Raw genomic sequence first — 19497 nt, 5'->3', positions numbered from 1 at the left:
CTGCTTTTCAAAGTTAGAAATTAATACATAAAATTTCAAGCACACACACACACACACACACACACACACACACACACACACACAGATTATAGCATGTGGCTAATTAAAGGAAACACTGGGTTGGAGGGGCTGAGGGTGTGCTCCTACCAAGCACTTCCAAATCCTCATTGTTGCCCTACAGAGCATCTTGTTCACAAAGCAAATCTAGTTGATGTAGGAGCACAGGAGTGGAGGTGATACGAGGTGGAGCCAGGAAACACTAAGTCCAGGTCTGACCACACCCTTGTCCAGTGTGCCCCAAAGTAAAAAATCAGGGGGTCCAAGGAACAAAAATGGTATTCCAAGCTGAAAGCCACCATGACCTGGCAGACCAGGAGCATGATGGGAAGCTCCCACTCCACCAGTCCAGTGGTCCTGTGGACCAGGTCGGCCTCATGAAGCTCAGGGGCTGCAGGCTGGGAGTGGAGGATGGACTATGGGTGGTGGGTACCTTTTCTCCAGGTGGACAGGAGCAGTTGATGGTCTTCAAGAACCCAATCTGTTCACTACCAGGGGTGGGGGGCTGCAGAGGTGGGGGTGGAGGCTCTGTCACCACAGTCACCTGGCACTGTAAGGAAAGGCCCGTGGGTTAGAATTTGGCGGCTCACCCAACGACTGGTTCCTGGCAAGGAGCAAGGTCTCAGGAGTTCCTCAGAAAGCAGGCAGGCAGAGGGGACTCATAGGACCCTAAGGACAACTGAGCATGCAGGGTGGGTGAGCCTTCCTGGGCTTCTTAGGGACCTGTAGGAACAGTTTAGACCCTTGAGCCTCAGTGTTCTTCTCTATAGAATGGGGACAGCGTGTTTCCTTCAGAACATCACAAGGAGACCTTAAAGAAGCAACCAGAGGAACTTCAACCTCTTGGCCTTGCACCTGACATGTGGCTCCTTCCCTATCACATATCCTATTCCATATTTTCCTACATTCTCTGGCCCCTGTGTTTTCTCTTTCTCTTCCTTTCATCTCTCTTTCTCTCTCCTCACAACCAAGGCTATCTGAATTCAGATCCCCAGAACCCACAGTACACCTGTGTTCCACAATGAGATGGACATAATAAACATGTGCTTGCTGCATACGGAGCGAGGCTAGGCAAGCACTATGTTTGTTTGCTGACTTCTCCCTCCAGCCCTCCAGGGGGTGGCTCAGTCATGATTGCCACCTGTCAAGCAAGTCTTGGAGCTAGGGTTTGTTGAGCTAGAGGGAGGAGGCCAACAGTGCTAGAAAGTGAGGCCCAAGGGGCAGCAGACCCTGCGATGAGGACCCTAAGGGGCCAGCTCTATTCTCTGGGATTGTCTACCTCCTGCCCTCCCTGTCCTGATGCCCAGCTTGCAGGGCTCTCCTCTGAGTGCTGGCAGCTCAGAGGATTGCTCCCTCCTTAGGGACACTCTCCCGTTTTCTCTTCCCAGGCTCCCCACAGCTGAGTTTCATCACTTGATCTATAGTTCTGGGTTCATCCTGACCAAGGTCCAGGGTGCAGCAGCCTCTCAGGAGGGCTGCTTGACTCAGCTTCCCCAACACACACCTGTGAGAAAAGGAATCACGGGCCCCAACTTGATCGCCCAGTTCTCAGCAGGCCATACCCTGAAGGCCAATACCCCCTGGCCCTGCATGTCCACTCGGCAGCCCACGACCCCTCTCGCGCAGCCCGTCCACACCCACCGGCCCCGATGGGATGTCACAGCAAGTCTCCAGCTCTGCGTGCCTGGCGTCACAGTAAATCACAATCCGCTGCAGGTCAAACTAGAAAGGGATCGGGAAAAGGGATGCCTTTTAGGAATTCTCATGCCCACGTGTCAGGTCCTGCTTCCTCTGTGGGGTCTCTTCTAATCTGAGCTCTGCTGCGGGATTTTGAGGCAACCCGGGGCTCTTCCTTCTTTTTCTTTTTTTTTTTTTTTTTTTTTTTTTGTTACTGGGGTTCCTGGGAGCCCTTCTACCTCCGGGCTACACTCCCAGACCTATTTTTTATATTTTTATTTGGAAACAGGGTCTTTTAAGCCAGCACAGCTGGCTACAAACATGCACGATCCTCCTGTTTCTGCCTCCCAAGCGTGGGGATTACAAGCGTGCGCCACCACGCCAGGCTGGGATCTCCCTTCTAAAGAGAGTCCAAGGGAGGCTAGGGGCTGTGCTACAGCCCTGTCTCCACTCAGCCACATACCTCTCCCTGGTGAGGGCGCCCTCCTCCCCTGTCCCTGATGGGCACACCCTCCTCCCCTCTCCCTGGTGAGGGCGCCCTCCTCCCCTGTCCCTGATGGGCACACCCTCCTCCCCTCTCCCTGGTGAGGGCGCCCTCCTCCCCTGTCCCTGATGGGCACACCCTCCTCCCCTCTCCCTGATGAGGGTGCCCTCCTCCCCTGTCCCTGATAGGCACACCCTCCTCCCCTCTCCCTGATGGGTGCCTCCACTCCCCTGTCACTGATGGGCGCACCCTCCTCCCCTCTCCCTGATGGGCGTGCCATCCTCCCCTGTCCCTGATGGGTGCGCCCTCCTCCCCTGTCCCTGATGGGCGCGCCCTCCTCCCCTCTTCCTGATAGGCATAGTCTCCTTTTCTCTCCCTGCCCCCTCGTGATGTGACTGCGCTGGTCTCTGAAGTCCACTGTGTCTCTGCATTCTGCCTAAGTGAACCTCTGCACAGCCTGGCACTCACGTCAATGGGCACGCTGTCGTACAGGCGCTTGCCGATCACCGTCTTGCCCTGGATGTCGATGTTCTCCCTCTCCTCGATGGGCAGAGTCTGTACCAGTGCACAGTCGACGTAGAGGGAGACGTTCTGGGCCTGGATGCTCAGGGCCATCTTGTGCCAGTCCCGGTCGAAGAGGTCGTTGACCTGGGGCCCTCGGAAGACCACCCTGACGGCATCCTTCATGGCCCCCACAGCGTTGTACTCGACCGCCTTGTTCTCGCCATCCAGCCGGATGGAAACCTGCGGGAGAGGGCCCCAGAGGTTCCCTGAACACCTGCTACACGCCCTGAGCCTCGTGGGACCATGCAGGGAGAGGAATGGGAGAGGAACAAAGATCCAGATCAGACCTCAGGAAGCCGAGTCAGATCCTAGCTGCGATTCTCGTCAGCTACCTAACTGCTGTGCGACCTCAGGCCAGTCGCTCACATCTCTGAACCTTGCTCTTCGCTTTGACATAATGGCATCAGGAGCTATCCCTCAGGCTGCTCTAAACCCTGCATCAAATGCACCGACAACTCTTACCCCAGCCCAGGGGCCAGTCTCACCTGCCTGGAGGGGCTGTGCAGGGAAGAGAGGTTTTGTGAGACTGCAGTCAATTGGTTCAGAGGGACCCGAGTTTTAAGACCAACTAAAATCCTTAGTAGCTTCTGACTCTTTAAACCCAGGGTTGGCTGAAACACAGCCGGATTCTGGCCAGATGCCAGGTACCAGTCTGAGGCGCCATCAGTTAATCTGCTCTGTCTCTCATCTTGAATATAGAGTATGGGTTCCAAGGGAATAATGTCCCTTGATGGCAGGGCCTTGTCTCTGGGTCACTGGAGGACCCCAGCCCTTTGCACGATGCCTCTGCCAAGAGCAAGTCCAAACAGATATTCTGCTTTTGCGTCTTTTGGAGAATGAATGAATGCTTATGTCCTCACCTCTTTGATAATTTCTTCATCCCTTCTACCATGCTTGCCGAACGCCCTGTGTGTGACAGGTAAGCCCCACACCAGGTGTCAGGCAGCGGTAATGAATGTGATGAAAGCTGTCCTGGTTTGTATCTAGAGTGTCCCCCCAGGTCTCATGTGTTGGTCCCCAGCAGCAGTGACCAGAGCTGGGCTCCTGGGAAGAAGCTGGACCAGGAAGGCTCTGCTCTCATCAGTGAATTGATCCACTGAGAGAGGAATGGACTCCTGGGAGGTGCTAGAAACTGTTGACAGGGGCACGGCTGGAGGAAGGTCAGTGGGGACAGCAGAAAGGGAGAGGTGGGGTATTTATTCCTCCAACCCCTCCCCAGTGGCTGAGACTGCTCATCCTACATTCTTTGCTGGATTCCTTAGCATGCACCCCTTATCCACGCTGTCTCTTTAACCCTGTTACTTCATCCAAATGCCTGTCAGAAACATGGGTCCCAATCCAATAAATCAGTGTCACTCAAGACAGTAAACTTCATATGAGCTACCTGACCTGGGGCAAGTCATTAACTCCCTGTACTGTTTTCTCATTTGTAAAAAGGGAACCCATCGCACCTTCTTCTTAGATTGATAAGAGGATGAATTGCATAAGTCCATATGTAAACAATTACTGTAGCACTTACATGCTGGGCACTGTTCCAAATCTTAGAATAATTTAAGCAAGAAAGTTCAGACTCCAAGGTAGGGAAACCTTCCTCATGAATTCATAAATACCTATAATTGGATTCTAACCTGGTCCTGTGTTCTCATATCTCCAGGCCTGTTGATTTATTACACAGCACTGCAGCAGTGTGTGAAACTTTTTTGTTGATTTCTTATGTTTACCTGTTTACTATCTGCCTCCCCATCTTTTTTTTTTTTTTTTTTTTTTTTTTTTTTGCGGTACCAGGGATGAAACCCAGGGACATTATACCTCCAAGCTACACCCCCAGCTCTGTTTTTTAGTCTTTTAATTTTTTTTGAAGCAGGGTCTCACTGAGTTGTGAAGGGCCTGGCTAAATAGCTGAGGCTGTCCACAATCTGGGATACTCTGGTCTCCTAATGCTGGGATTACAAGTGTGCGCCACCATGTCCAGCCTTCCCCATCCTTTTAATGGGCACTTTCTCTTCTCTCTTTAACCCTAGTGGCTGGAAGAGCACATGTCATGTGGTGGCACACAATAAAAAGGAACTGAATGATTGAATGAATGAATGCCCCTGAGGCTAGAGGAAGGTGCCCACCTGTGCAGAAAATCCACCTTAGTCTGTATAACACAGCCCAGGTCTTTTGGGTTCTCTTTCTAGACCCTGCCTGGCTTCATTATAACTAATAGGGACCACAGATTCTTTTGGGGGATGTCTCACCTGCTTTTATGTTACGGAGAGGGGGAAAAAATGTAAAACTATGAATCCCTGTCTAATAACCTAACACTTTTGATACACATAATCTGAAAGTTCCATGCCAAACACTGACTTCTGTTTCCTGAGAAACAGGTTTGCCCCTAGTGCCCGGCCACCTTCAGAGCCTCCTGAGGTCCTGAGTTTCCCTTCACTGTTCCTATCTCTAGCAACAACTGGAGCGAGGTAGGCATCCAGCAGGTCCAAGCAAGGTTCATGTTTACCAGTACTAGCTGGGTGGCCTCAAGGAAGGCTCTCATCTCTCAGGCTCATCTGCAAATCCTGTTGCTTCCAGTTTCAAAACACATCCGGAGTCTGATTACTTTTCCCCATGTCACTGCCCCTACCTGGCTGGGTCTATATCACCCCTGCCTGGATCACTCCTACTGTCTCCTCGCTGGTCTCTTGCTTCTCAGGCTGTACCTCCTCAGAGCCTTTTCTCCAACACAAAGTCCCTGCATGGCCTCCTTCCATCTCTGGAACCTGGTCCCTAACCACCCCTCGATATACACACACACACACCCCTGGGTTTCAGCTTTCTTGTCCTTTTATCACCTCTGAAATGAGTGAATATCCTCAGCTTCCCCAAATGACAAGTGAGAGAGAACAGCAGCTTTCGAGGTGTCCGTAAACACCGAGTGAGCCCCAGGCGTGCTCCTCTGGGTCTGCAGCTCCATGATGACAGCGGAGAACCCAGAATGCAATTAGCACTGTTCTTCATACAGCTCACCTTCTCACGGGCCTGAACCCACTTCCTTCGCACCTGCCTCGCATCTCCAAAGGCATAGAGGTGACCATCGCCAGCGACTCCCGGGCCGGATGCTCAGCCCAGCTTGCCGAATGAAAGCACATTGCCAGGTGTCTCCTCCAGCAGGAGCCTCCAGTCTTTCAAAGCAAACTCAACCTCTACTTGGCCCTGTGGTATTTCAACCCACCCACGGCTCATTCTAACAGAAGGAGGGAAGGGTGCAGACGTGTCAGGCGGTGAGGCGACAAAGGTCTGCAAATGCCATGAAAGAAGAGAACCCAGACCGGGGGTGGCACGAGCTCACCCACAAGAATGTGGCGCAGGGCCCTGGTCCCACTCCACCAGACCTGAGAAACCAGTGAAACAGCTCTATGTAACTGGAGAGGGTGGTGGCTGGGACAGGGTGAGCTGTCTGCTCCCCAGGAAAATAGCCTCTGCAGAAGCCTCTGGACCCCTCCTTCAGCCTCCCACACTTAGGGAACCAGGCCTCTTGGCAGTTAATACTGACCATGCGCCTACATCTCAGTTGACCAGGGATGCTGGAGAAGTCTTTACCGGGAAAGGCTCAGAGCAGGGACGGCTGAGCATGTGGCTGAAAACACAGACTGGTGAGTTCAGCTGCCTGGTTTCAAATCCCACCTCCTGCTTTTATAGCCTGGGGACACTTAGGCTCATCCCTTAGCCTCTCTGTGGCACAGTTTCCTCCTCTGTGAGATGAGGATAGTAGAACCTATTCATGGACTGTGATGAGGACTAAGCAGGTTAAAATCTTTAAGGCGTCCAGGCCAATCCTCTTACCATACTACACACATGTACATGATGGTCAACGGTGTGTACGGTACCACAGTCCAGCTTGAACCGCAAGGGAGCACTGGCTCTTTTGGAGAAACTTGCTATCTCAAACCATAGTCCATGCCTGTCACGAATTCTGACCACTTAAGTGTGTTTTGGTTTTATTTTAGCCCTACTTGAAAATTTAGACACAGTCTCCCCCAGCTGAAGGTGAACAACATCTGCACACAGCTGGTTTTCCTGAAGGGGAGAGAGCCAGGGCTGGTCCATGGACTCCATGGACTCCGAGTTGGCAGGGAATGGAAAGTCAGAGCCTGAAAAGTAGCCTCGCTTTCATCTCCAACCGTCATGCTGCGCTGATGGCTCTGACTCTGGGATTTGACATTCCTTACCTGGCTGTGTGCTTTGACTAACAACACTCCCTTGTGGGAACTAAAAGCCCAAAGACTCCAGTGGTGGATGAAAACATGTCTCAAAACCTCATTCCTGTAAAGGCCAAAGACTTACCCACATGTGTGCATCAGACACTGCTCTGGGTACTGTTTGCACACGTTACTTCATCAGATCCTTTCACTAGCCATTCATGGCTGGTATTCTCCACTATTTTACTTCCCCATCTAAGAAATCAAAGATTCAGACCAAGTTGGTCCCAGGACCCACAGCAAGACAGAAGAAGACCCAAGACTTGGCTCAGGTCTATCTGACCCTGCTATAGTTTCTCCCACTACATCATGAAGCTGTACTGCTGTTGCTGCCCAAAGAGCAAATATCACGGGAGAGCAGAGCTGGTGGCCACTTCTCTGGTTAGGCAAGAGTCCCTGAGGACAGAAACAAGTCCTCCTTTCTCTCCAGAATTCCTTCTCCTGGATTATCATTGGAAGAAGAATCTGGCCCTGTTGGGTCGTGTGAGTGACTTTCTTTTGAGGCTCCATATTCTAGAGCCTCCATCTCTCTAGACCCAGGACTAGGATCCATGGAGAAAACAGACCACATCCTGAGAGACGGACACTGAGTCAGGCACTCGTGAGACTCAGCAGCGCCGCATGTACCTGTGGGATGCCATACTGGTCGATGACCTGCCAGATGTACCAGTCTTCTTTCCGAGATGTTTTCCTGAACCGGAAGGTGGTGACAAAGGCATACTCATCAGGAAGACCTTGGGGGAAGACATCCCTGAGGTGGAAAAGAGACAAAGGACAGCAGCCTTAGCAAGGGGAGTGGGAGTGGCAAAGAAAGCCACCGCCTCCCGCCAGCCACGAGTCCTGCCAGGCACGCTCCAAAGTACTACCACAGTCTGCCTTCTCTGTCGGCACTTTCTGCCTCTTCCTGAGGTCAGCGGCTCAGTGATACTCTCAGTAGACCATTGTTATGCTCCCTTGATTTTATCCTACCCTGTCCTCTGTTCAGAGATACCCCACAAAGCTCACCTGCTCTGCCTCTCCATTCAGGTGACTGAGGGTCAACAGTAAACACTAAGGCCATTCTATTCCCCCAGGATTGAGTACAAAGAACACCCCCCAGCCTTTACCTCCCCCTGCCCTTCTCCTCAGCAAGGCCAACAAGCTGGGTATCACAGAGCTCCACTCCTTGTCCCAAGTACAGAGATGCTGTGGTCACTGTGTGTCTTCTCCAAAATCATGCACTGTAATACTAACCTCCAAGGGACAATACTAGGAGGTGGGGCCCCGGGGAGGGTCCTGAGGATGGAGCCCTCCTGGTGGGATCAGTGTCCTTATAAAAGAGGCCCCAGTGAGGCCCCACTGAGCTTCATATGACCCCCTGAGGTCATATAAAGTTTTAGTGGGAAGACAGTGAGGATCTGGTCTTGAACTTCCAGCCTGCAGATATGTAAGAAATTTTGTTGTTTACGAGCCATTCAAATCATGGCACTTGATCGTAGCTGCTGGAAGGAACTAAGACACAGGTCATCTTTTCTCTCCCCTGGGCCCTGGGTTCAGCTGGGCTGTGGGGCCAGCCCCTTACCTGGGATGTCAACATCTCCCTTCAGCTCAACAACCGCCTGTTCTGATCTGCCCTTTTCTTTCCACACTCAGTTTGAAAGTTGTTAATTCTTTCCTTGTAAGATCCAGTCATTCAGCAATGCAAGCTCCCATCTTTCTGTGCCCTCAGCATCCTCAGACTAGCGTCCTGCATCTTCACCTACATCTTGGACATATGAACTACCTCCTGCCACTCCAGTCAGTACTCAATCCTTTAACCCACTGGACTCAGCATCCCCAGCTGGTACCTGAGTAATCCCTCTCTTCCTTCATTCCTCCCCATGACCCCTTTACCAATAAGGTTATGGAAAAAGTAACCTACACACAATATCACTTCCTCGCCTCTGCCAACTTGCTCAAATCAGGCCCACCTGGCTTCTGCCCTCTGCTCTTCCTACATTTTCCTCATGGATTTTCAAGAGGTAAGAAAATACTGATAAATTCCTGTACTTCCGCACCTACCTAGCAGGGGGCCTGCAGCATGGACATCATTCTATCAATGCTGAAGTGTAAAGAACTTTTAAAACAGTCAGTATTATGGCTCCATGGAGAAAACTTTCTTGCCCCATCTCTAGTGCAGGGTCTGCTTAATTCACCTTGAGGACATCCTAGACATTTTGCAGGGGCAAAATTTCCCCAGGTTGAGACCATCAATCTATCCTAGATCTACACTGCAGTACAATAAAGTTTACCTTACTCTTGTAGTGTTTCTTCGATTCAGGAAATTACACGTGATGTCATTTGATGTAGTCCTCTAAGCTTTAAATATGAAGTAAAAACTTGTTGAGGATCTAATGCTAACTCAACCCTAAGTTTATATATATATATAAAATTTTCCTTGAAAGCGCTCCTTCCTTGGAAGGCATGTCCATCCTCCTGCTAGAGGTGAGAGCACTTAACCTCCGCAGGTTAACAGGTCAACTTGATGCAAAATGGCAGAGAGTCCACACCTGGAGGGCCTGACCTACATTCTTCTTCTCCTAAGCCTCAGCTGACTGCACCTTCACTTATCAAACTTAGGATGGTGGAGTCGAATCCTGCCTGGAGGTGGAAGGCTGCCTCTGGGAACTCCCTGACTTGGACTTCTCCCTTGGAGGAAGAAGAATGTGTCTGGCTGGACAGCCAAGAAGGAAAGTGGGAGGCACCTGGGTTCCTGGCTCTTAGATTTGCAGACCCTTAGGGATCTTCATTTGGCTATACCCCCCGTGACCAAAGATTGGGCCTCTCAGATTTTCAGTTCACAGACCCAAGCTGGGAGGGATTGGGGGTGGCCTAGGTTTTCAGTGACATTCTCTGCTCTGACATTTTGCCAGGACTGCATCCAGGCAGAAGAAATAGCTCATCACTCACGGAATTTGGGATTCAGGGATACCCTGGTCACTGCCTATGAGGGAAGAAGGTAGGGAGACCCCATCTAGGTCTCTAGGAGCAGGCTTGCAACCACAGAGATATTTCACTACATTTTTTCCTCCTTATTTACCTAGTAAGTCCAATAGTGCTATTGTTTTCTTCCTTAATGCACTTTCTTTTTATGTTTTAAGTTCATGAGTGTGTAAAAATGGCGACTGAGGGACACAGCACCTCTCAGTAGCTGAAGTAAATAAAGTTTAAATACTGAGAAAGCAGTGTCTAAATCAACAAAACAAATACATACCAGGAACCAAAACACATCCTGTACCTCGGCGGAACCCTGAACTTGAACAAGAAGAACAAAGATCGGACACGGGACCTGCTGCAGATACAATCTGACCGCGGACCAGAACGCTGAACCGCGGGCTGCTTTGGCAGCTGTCCAAGGAGCTGCCTGCCCGATATTTCCACGGCAAGATAATCCGGGAATAAAAACGGACTTAGGACCGCATCCTAAGCAGCGAGCAGCACCCTCCAGAACTCTGTCTGCCCACCAGCGACCGGATCACATCGGCACAGAGACTCACACGGATTCCTGCACCAAGACAGGTACCTGAGGGCGCCCTAGTAACTGGGGTCCTAGCGTGTGCGGAGTCGCAGTCTCAAACCCCCACCACGGGCTCAAGCCTCAGAGCACTCTCCTCGCGCTTCCTGCCTGTCCCCTACTAGTAATCAGCGCCTGTACACTGCCCTCCTAAATTGGAGCCTGCTTCTGTGGCTAACCCCTGCCACCTTGCCAGAGCCTACCCTCCAGGCTGCAAAAGCACTGGGAGACCCGGAAATCTCCTTGGGGCACCCCCAGCCTCTACGTCCCGCGGGACGCAGAGACCATTGCTGGACACCGCACACTGGAACCTTGAGCACCTACCCTGCACCCCTGGCCCACCGCGGGGTATTCCCAACCTCCTGGTAGCCAGATGCTTAGTTCTAAGTGAGAACACAGCTCAATACACCTTGGAAGAACATACCAGCAGCAATAGACAGCTGCACCCACTCTCACTAGGGTCCAGTATTAACAGGGCATCCAGCCTGCACTCTTGGAATAGGCAGAGCTCTGGCAGTAAGTGTGGCCACCCAGGAACCAGCATTCATTTGCCCAGGGCACATCTTGGGACCACACCTGGCTAGCCCAGCTGGAATTTCCAGAGACACAAGAAAATCCATCGGGCCACAAAATCTGCTCAGGACCTCAGGGGGAAGTGCCAATTACACTTTAGTCACTCTCCACCCCTGCTGTAGGGAAGCACAGGCTGGAGGCGAGGGTGGTGAGTGCAGATGTGCTGACCACAGGTTAGAATTTCGCAGAATCTGTGAACTGTACAGAATCAAATAACAGTGAAACCAGACACCCGGACACATAAACCTAAAGCAGCTAAAGGAGAAAAAGGTGTCCAAACACCCAGAGTGACTTAAGAAGATAAAAATAGAGTACAAAGAAAACTAAGAGACATTGGACGGTATCCTGAAAGCTACCAAGCAATCAGATACACACATATTATATGGACCTGACCCCATATGCGTAAATAAGTAGGACTGTTTGTTTTACTTTTAATGTGGATGTTATGTTTTCTTTTGCTTTTAAAGTGCTTTTGTTTTAGTATGGTTATTGCTGTTTTCTTTTTTTTTCTTTTTCTTTCTTCTTTTAATCCAAACTTCTCTTACTTTAACTTGTTGTTTTATATATATATACATTGGATAGTTTGCCTTATTTCTTTATTTCACACGGCTGCTAGTTCCTTTTATTTTATTCCTCTTCCTTTTTCCTCTTTCTTCCCTTTTCCTTCCTTTTCTTTCATTCTCCTCCTTTGATTGGTTTACCTTCCTTTTTCTTGGATTACATAATAGTCTTGGTATCTTGAGCGGATTCTTTTTTTTTTTTTTTTTTTTTTTTTATGTCTGCCTGCTCCTACCAGCATCCCTATTTACAAACCTTCCCACACTAACCTACATACATTTCTCCCCCAAAACTTTTCCCCATAATATACCTCATGGTTTAAAACTCAAAGTATTTTTTATATCCATAACTACTCTACTAACAACAAGAGTCCTAGTAGTTAACTCTCTCTCATTCATAGCAAGTTATTACTTTATCATACTTAAAGTCCTTCTCAACCTAACATATCCTCCACCTAATCTGACTCCTTTACCCATCACCCCAGCTCCTCCCACATCACCCACTTTCAACACTGGAAAGGCTCTGCTGACTGGCCGACACTCCTAAACTCCTAATATTAAGATTTGACTAAACACATTACTCACGAACGATGGGTAGAAATCAGAAAAACAGGACAGAGAACACTATAAATATGAGAACCAGGAGTTATGAAGAGACAGCAGAAATCACGAATACTGACCTACTAGAAATGCAAGAAGGGGAGTTCAGAATCTTGTTGTTCAATATGATGAAAGGTTTTAAAACAAGTATAGAGGAGGTTAAAGGTGAAATAGAAACACTAAAAAAGAATCAGAAAGAGGTCTGGAATGAAATGAAAGAGGCAATAAGTGAAATGAAGACAGCAATAGAAAGAAACTCTGGAAGATTAGATGAAATGGAAAACAGAATATCAATATTAGAAGACAGTACATCCCAAACCGAAAACACAGTCAGCGATATACAGAAATCTTTACAGCAACAAAACCTAAACATCCAGCAATTATGGGATAATATGAAGCGCCCTAATTTACGGATAATAGGCATTGAGGAAGGGATAGAGGTACAGACCAAGGGCATATGTAATATCTTCAAGGAAATAATCTCAGAGAATTTTCCAAATATGGAAAGAGACTTGAATCTTCAAGTACAGGAGGCATACAGAACTCCACTGAGACAGGACCAAAGAAAAACCACTCCACGCCACATAATAACCAAATTGACCAGCATAGAGGCCAAGGAAGGAATCTTAAAAGCAGTAAGAACAAAAGGACAGGTGACATATAGAGGCAAAACAATAAGAATCACCCCAGACTATACAACCCAGGTCAGGAATGCTAGGAGAGACTGGTATGACGTGATTCAGACCCTGGAAGAACATAACTTCCAGCCCAAATTAATCTACCCAGCAAAACTACTATTCAAGATCAATGGGGAAGTCAAAGTCTTTCAGGATAAACAGAATCTCAAAAAATTCATGAATTCAAAGCCAACACTAGAGAAAATTCTTAAAGAAATAAATCATAAGGAAGAAAAAAGAAGCAGACTCCAGAATCAGAGAAGCGAGGAAGTTAATAAGTGGGCCATTTAAGTAAAGAAGAAAGATCACAACACCCAAGAGTAGACAGAACACAAAATGGCAGAAAACAAAAAGCATATTTCAATAATATCACTTAATGTCAAAGGACTTAACTCACCAATCAAAAGACATAGACTGGCAATGTGGATTAGGAAACATAATCCAAACATATGCTGTCTGCAAGAAACTCACCTCACAGCCAAAGACATTCACAGGTTGAAGGTGAAAGGATGGAAAAAGATATACCATGCCACCAGTGACCGAAAAAGAGCAGGGGTAGCAACCCTGATATCCAACAAAACAGACTTTAAAATAAAACACATCAAAAGAGACAAATCAGGGCACTTCCTTTTATTAAAAGGAACAATACACCAAGAAGATATAATGATAGTAAATATTTATGCCCCAAATGTGGGTGCAACCACATTCGTAAAACAAACCCTTCTGGACATAAGATCCCAAGTAGACCCAAATACAATAATTCTGGGAGACTTTAATACGCCTCTCACACCACTGGATCGATCTTCGAGGCAAAAGATGAGTAAAGATGCTCTAGAACTAAAGGAAACCATAAACCAAATGGACCTAATAGACGTTTTCAGAGTATTTCAACCAGGAACTACAGAATACACTTTCTTCTCAGCAGCCCATGGAACCTTCTCCAAAATAGATCACATCCTGGGACACAAAGAAAATACCAGCAAATTCAAAAAATGTAATATAATCCCATGCATCTTTTCAGACCACAATGGAATAAAAGTAGAAATCAACAACAGGAAACTCGAAAGAAAGTATTCAAATTCATGGAGAATGAATGATACACTACTAAATGACGAATGGGTAAGAGCAGAAATTAGGGAAGAAATAAAGAAATTTATGGAAACAAACGAAAACAGAGACACAACCCACCAAAACCTATGGGACACCATGAAGGCAGTACTAAGAGGAAAGTTTATCGCATTGAGTGCCCACATAAAAAGGATGGAGAACCACCAAGTAAAGAACCTAATGAAACAACTCAAGGATCTAGAAATTCTGCAACAATCCATTCCCAAAGCCAGCAGAAGACGAGAAATCATCAAAATTAGAGCAGAAATAAATGAAATAGAGAACAAAAAAACAATTCAAAGAATCAATAAAACAAAAAGTTGGTTCTTTGAAAAGATTAATAGAATTGATAAACCCCTGGCCAACCTAACCAAAAGAAAAAGAGAATCAACTCAAATTACCAAAATTAGAAATGAAAAAGGAGATATCACCACTGATAGTGAAGAAATTCAAAACATTATCAGAAACTACTTTAAAAATTTATACTCCAATAGATTTGAAAACCTGGATGAAATTGACAGATTTCTAAACACAGTTAACCTTCCTACACTCAACCAAGAGGACATAGCAAGCCTAAACCAACCAATAACAACCAAAGAAATAGAAACGGCAATAAAAATTCTTCCACCAAAGAAAAGCCCAGGCCCAGATGGGTTCCCAGCTGAATTCTACAAAACCTTCAGTGAACAACTAATACCAATACTTCATAACACGTTCCGGGAAATTGAAAGAGATGGAACTCTTCCAAATTCCTTCTATGAGGCCAGTATCACATTAATCCCCAAACCAAATAAAGATACCTCAAGAAAGGAAAACTACAGACCAATATCCTTAATGAACATAGATGCAAAAATTCTAAACAAAATACTAGCTATACGCATTCAAAACTATATCAAGAGAATAATTCATCACGACCAAGTCGGTTTCATCCCAGAAAAACAAGGCTGGTTCAACATACGCAAATCAATACATGTTATTCACCACATAAATAGAACCAAGAACAAAAACCACATCATCATAGCAATAGATGCTGAAAAAGCATTCGACAAAATCCAACACCCATTTATGTTAAAAACACTGCAAAAAATTGGGATAGAAGGAAAGTACTTCAACATCATCAAGGCAATATACTGCAAACCCAAAGCCAACATTATATTGAATGGGGAAAAACTGCAAGAATTTCCGCTACAGTCAGGAACAAGACAAGGATGCCCACTTTCACCTCTCCTTTTCAATATAGTCCTTGAGACTCTTGCTGCAGCAATCAGACAAGAGAAGGAAATCAAAGGAATCCACATAGGAAGAGAGGAAGTGAAATTATCCTTATTCGCAGATGACATGATCCTTTACCTGGAAGACCCAAAGAACTCAACCAAAAGACTTCTGGAGCTGATCGACAAATTCGGCAAAGTCGCAGGTTACAAAATCAACCTAAAGAAATCAGTGGCCTTTCTTTATGCCAACAACGAATCCACAATGAAGGAAACAAAAACAACAATTCCATTCACTATAACCTCAAAACCAATAAAATACCTAGGAATAAACCTAACCCAAGATGTAAAAGACCTCTACAACAAAAACTATAAAACATTAAAAAAAGAAATAGAAGAAGACCTTGGAAGATGGAAAGATCTCCCGTGCTCATGGATAGGCAGAATAAATATCATCAAAATGGCCATTCTGCCAAAACTGATCTATAGGTTCAATGCAATTCCCATTAAAATACCAGTGACATTCTTCAGAGACCTAGAAAAATCAATCATGAACTTCATATGGAGAAAGAAAAGACCTAGAATAGCCAAAGCAATTCTCAATAACAAGAAACACGCAGGAGGCATTACAATCCCAGACTTCAAACTATACTATAGAGCAATAGTAGTAAAAACAGCATGGTACTGGCACAAAAACAGATATACTGACCAGTGGATTAGAATAGAAGATACAGAAACAAACCCACACATCTTTAGTCAATTAATCTTTGACAAAGGGGTCAAACACATATGCTGGAGAAAAGACAGCCTTTTCAACAAGTGGTGCTGGGAGAACTGGCTAGCCATTTGTAAAAAGATGAAGCTAAACCCCTATATCTCACCTAACACAGGAATCAACTCAAGATGGATCAAAGACTTAGAAATTAGACCTGAGACGGTGAAGTTAGTAGAGGAGAACATAGGTTCAACACTACAACATATTGGCACAGGCAGTAACTTTCTCAACAAAACCTCCAAAGCTCAGGAAATTAAAGCAAGAATAAACAAGTGGGATAACATTAAACTAAAAAGTTTCTTCTCATCAAAGGAAACTATCAATAACCTAAAGAGGAAGCCTACAGAATGGGAAAGGATCTTTACCAGCCACCATTCTGATAGGGGGCTAATATCCAGAGTATACAAAGAGCTCAAAAGGCTCTACACCAACAAAACAAACAACCCAATCAAGAAATGGGCAAATGAACTAAATAGACACTTCACAAAAGAAGAGATACAAAGGGCTAATAGATACATGAAAAGATGTTCTTCATCACTGGCCATCAGGGAGATGCAAATCAAAACTACACTGAGATTCCATCTAACCCCAGTGAGAGTAGCAAGCATAAAGAAATCAAACAACAACAAATGCTGGCGAGGATGTGGGGAAAGAGGAACTCTTTTACACTGTTGGTGGGAGTGCAAACTAGTTCAGCCACTATGGAGATCTGTGTGGAGATTCCTAAGAAAGGTGGGAATAGATCCACCATATGATCCAGCTATACCACTCCTGGGTATCTTTCCAAAAGGGTTGAATTCAGAGAAATACAGCAACATATGCATACCTATGTTCATAGCAGCACAATTTGTAATAGCCAAAATATGGATCCAACCCAGATCACCATCAACAGATGAATGGATAGCAAAACTGTGGGAAATACACACAATGGAATTCTATTCAGCCATAAAGAAGAACAAAATTTTATCATTTGCAAGAAGATGGAAAGCCCTGGAAAGCATCATGTTAAGTGAGATCAGCCAAGCACAGAAGGAGAAGATACACATGTTTCCTCTAATATGCCCAAACTAGAAAACACAAAGGATACCAGTAGGACCCCAGATATTAGAGGGGAAATACTAGCTAAGTTTTAATGGAAAGATAGGAGAGGAGAAAGGCCGATCTTGATTAAGGAGCATCTTCACCTGAACATGTGTAAAATTATGAATAAGACATGGTTAACCTGGCCAACCATTGGTGGGGGGGGGGAGAAAATGGGGGCGGGGGGAGAGGGCATCAAATATAGTGTAAATGTATACTATTTATGTTCAATAAAAAATTGTTAAAAAAATAAAATAAAATAAAAAAAAAAATAAAAATTAAAAATAAAACCTTTATAGAAGAGATAATTCTTCATCCCAAGGATGCAAGGCTGATTCAACATACAAAAACCAGTCCATCTAATTCATCACATAAACAAAACCACAGAAAAATTATATTATCATTTCAAGAGACACTGAAAAGGCATTTGAAAAAAAATCCAACATCCATTTATGTGAAAGCACTGCAGATTAGATTAGAAGGAAAATACCTCAACATCATAAAGGCAATCTACAATAGGCTCACAGCAAACATTATAGTAAATGGGTAAAAACTGTGAGGACTCCCTCTAAAAACAGAAACAAGACAAGGATGTTCATTATCACAAAAAAAAAAAAAAAAAAAAAAAAAAAAAAAAAATAAGTTCATGAGTGTGTGTGCATATCCTGAGAAAAAGACTGTGTAAATATATGCATATGCATGTGTACATACATAAACAGATGTGTGTATATATAAATATATACATACATATATATGTACACACACACAACCAAAGAAAAAGTCACTAAGGAGGCCTATTAATAGAGAACAACTAAGCCGGGCATGGTGGCGCACGCTTGTAATCCCAGCATTCGGGAGGCTGAGACCAGGGGATCGCGGTTTACGGACAGCCTCAGCTACTTAGTGAAGCCCTCTGCAACTTAGTGAGACCCTGTTTCAAAATAAAGAATAAAAAAATAGGGCAGGTGGTGTAGCTCGGAGGTCAAATGTCCCTGGGTTCCATCTCCAGACCCGGAACAAAATAATACAGACCAACTAAAAACAGAAAATGGCCTAATCAGATGCTTTCCATAAAGAATGTAGCAGATGTTAAGCTAATAGAGCAGAGGGCAACTTCTGCTTCCCACCAGCAGTGATATCTTAAATAAGTTACTGCCGTGTTTCAAGTCTCAAATGCTGCACCAGATAAATGAGAGCACGCCAACCTTGTTCACCCCAGTTTGTTGTAGTGAGAAATAAACCAGATAAGATGTGTAATAATCCTATCACATGTTAACCAGGCGAAGAAACATAATATTTAAAAAAACATCACTTTACATTATGAATAAAACCAACTGGCAAATTAAATTTTATGTGCATAAGTACGTGTTTGCAAATTTCAAAGCACTACAGATTAAAGATAAACTTGTTTCTTGAAATACCAAAGATTTGTGGGTTTGATTCTGTGCCCAGAGTTTTGCCATTAAAACAAATAGGAAACTATGTAGAAATATCTTCTTAGGACAACCCTCAGCACAACTTGGGCCCAAACCCATTACCCAGAAGCTGGGTCCAATCCTCCATACAGTGACGTCTAAAGCTTTTCACTGTTTGGTCCAAGTATCTCTGGAGAACCAGCCATGGCCAGCAGGTGGGAAGGGTCCACCGGGAGGTCTTTCTGCCATTTTGGGGCAGCTTTTGCCTTCTCTCCTTCATTTTGTTCTTTCTCAATTGCATTTCCTTTACATGTGAACTCACTGTTGATAAGTAGTGTGTGTCAGGTGAGCTGCCTCAGGGGAAGGCAGTGAGAACGAGGGCCTGGAGTCCTCTCGCCCTTGTGCATACCAAGGGGGTCTGGGATCAGGTGACTAAAGGCAGCATGGCCCAGGGTCCCTGAGCCTGCTGTGGAGCGATGCTCAGTGCCAGGGAGTCGCTAGTTGAGAAGCAGGGGAGGCCCCAGGAGAAGAAGTGCCACCCTCATTTCCTTTCTCTAAAACTGCTCTCCTGGGTCGAAGGCACTGTGACCCAAGGATGAGGAGACAGGATGCCTGGTACGTGGCCAGCATGCAGAGGACACTCCCTGGGCTAAAGGACAGCAGGCATACCAACTTGGTGGCCTGGTGCCCCAGGCCCCTTAGCCAGTCAGGACCCGACGACACTCACTCACAGTGGATCATGGGGCGCAGATCCACTGGTCCCCAGTCTGAGCAAACTTGCTTCCCTCCCGGGACTGCAGCAGAGATGCTCAGGGACCTTCCCTGAAGACCAACTGCACAAGCGATTAGTAAGATTAAGGGTTTTCAGGTTTTGTCCAGAAAAACAGGTTTTGAAAAGAGCAGATAGCGGAAAGGCCTGGTTTCTCCAGAGGCTTAGGGAGCATACAGTGGAG

At 46.0% G+C, this 19497-nt stretch overlaps 1 protein-coding gene across 1 annotated transcript in view; it reads right to left on the bottom strand.

Moving 5' to 3' along the window:
* The window catches only part of COL22A1 (collagen type XXII alpha 1 chain), a gene marked incomplete at both ends in the record, with an annotated part of 240887 nt that overhangs the window by 188915 nt on the left and 32475 nt on the right, over positions 1–19497 (bottom strand). Inside the window, 4 exons of the mRNA XM_080694710.1 lie at positions 491–607; positions 1699–1779; positions 2687–2962; positions 7645–7768. Of these exons, the coding sequence (XP_080550836.1) occupies positions 491–607; positions 1699–1779; positions 2687–2962; positions 7645–7768 (598 nt within the window). The remainder of the gene's footprint in view (positions 1–490; positions 608–1698; positions 1780–2686; positions 2963–7644; positions 7769–19497) is intronic.

This window comes from Muscardinus avellanarius (assembly GCF_963383645.1).
Source record: "Muscardinus avellanarius genome assembly, chromosome: 4".
Lineage (NCBI taxonomy): Eukaryota > Metazoa > Chordata > Mammalia > Rodentia > Gliridae > Muscardinus > Muscardinus avellanarius.
Note: the sequence above shows the minus strand (reverse complement) of the source record. Positions and strands in the feature narration are given on the sequence as shown.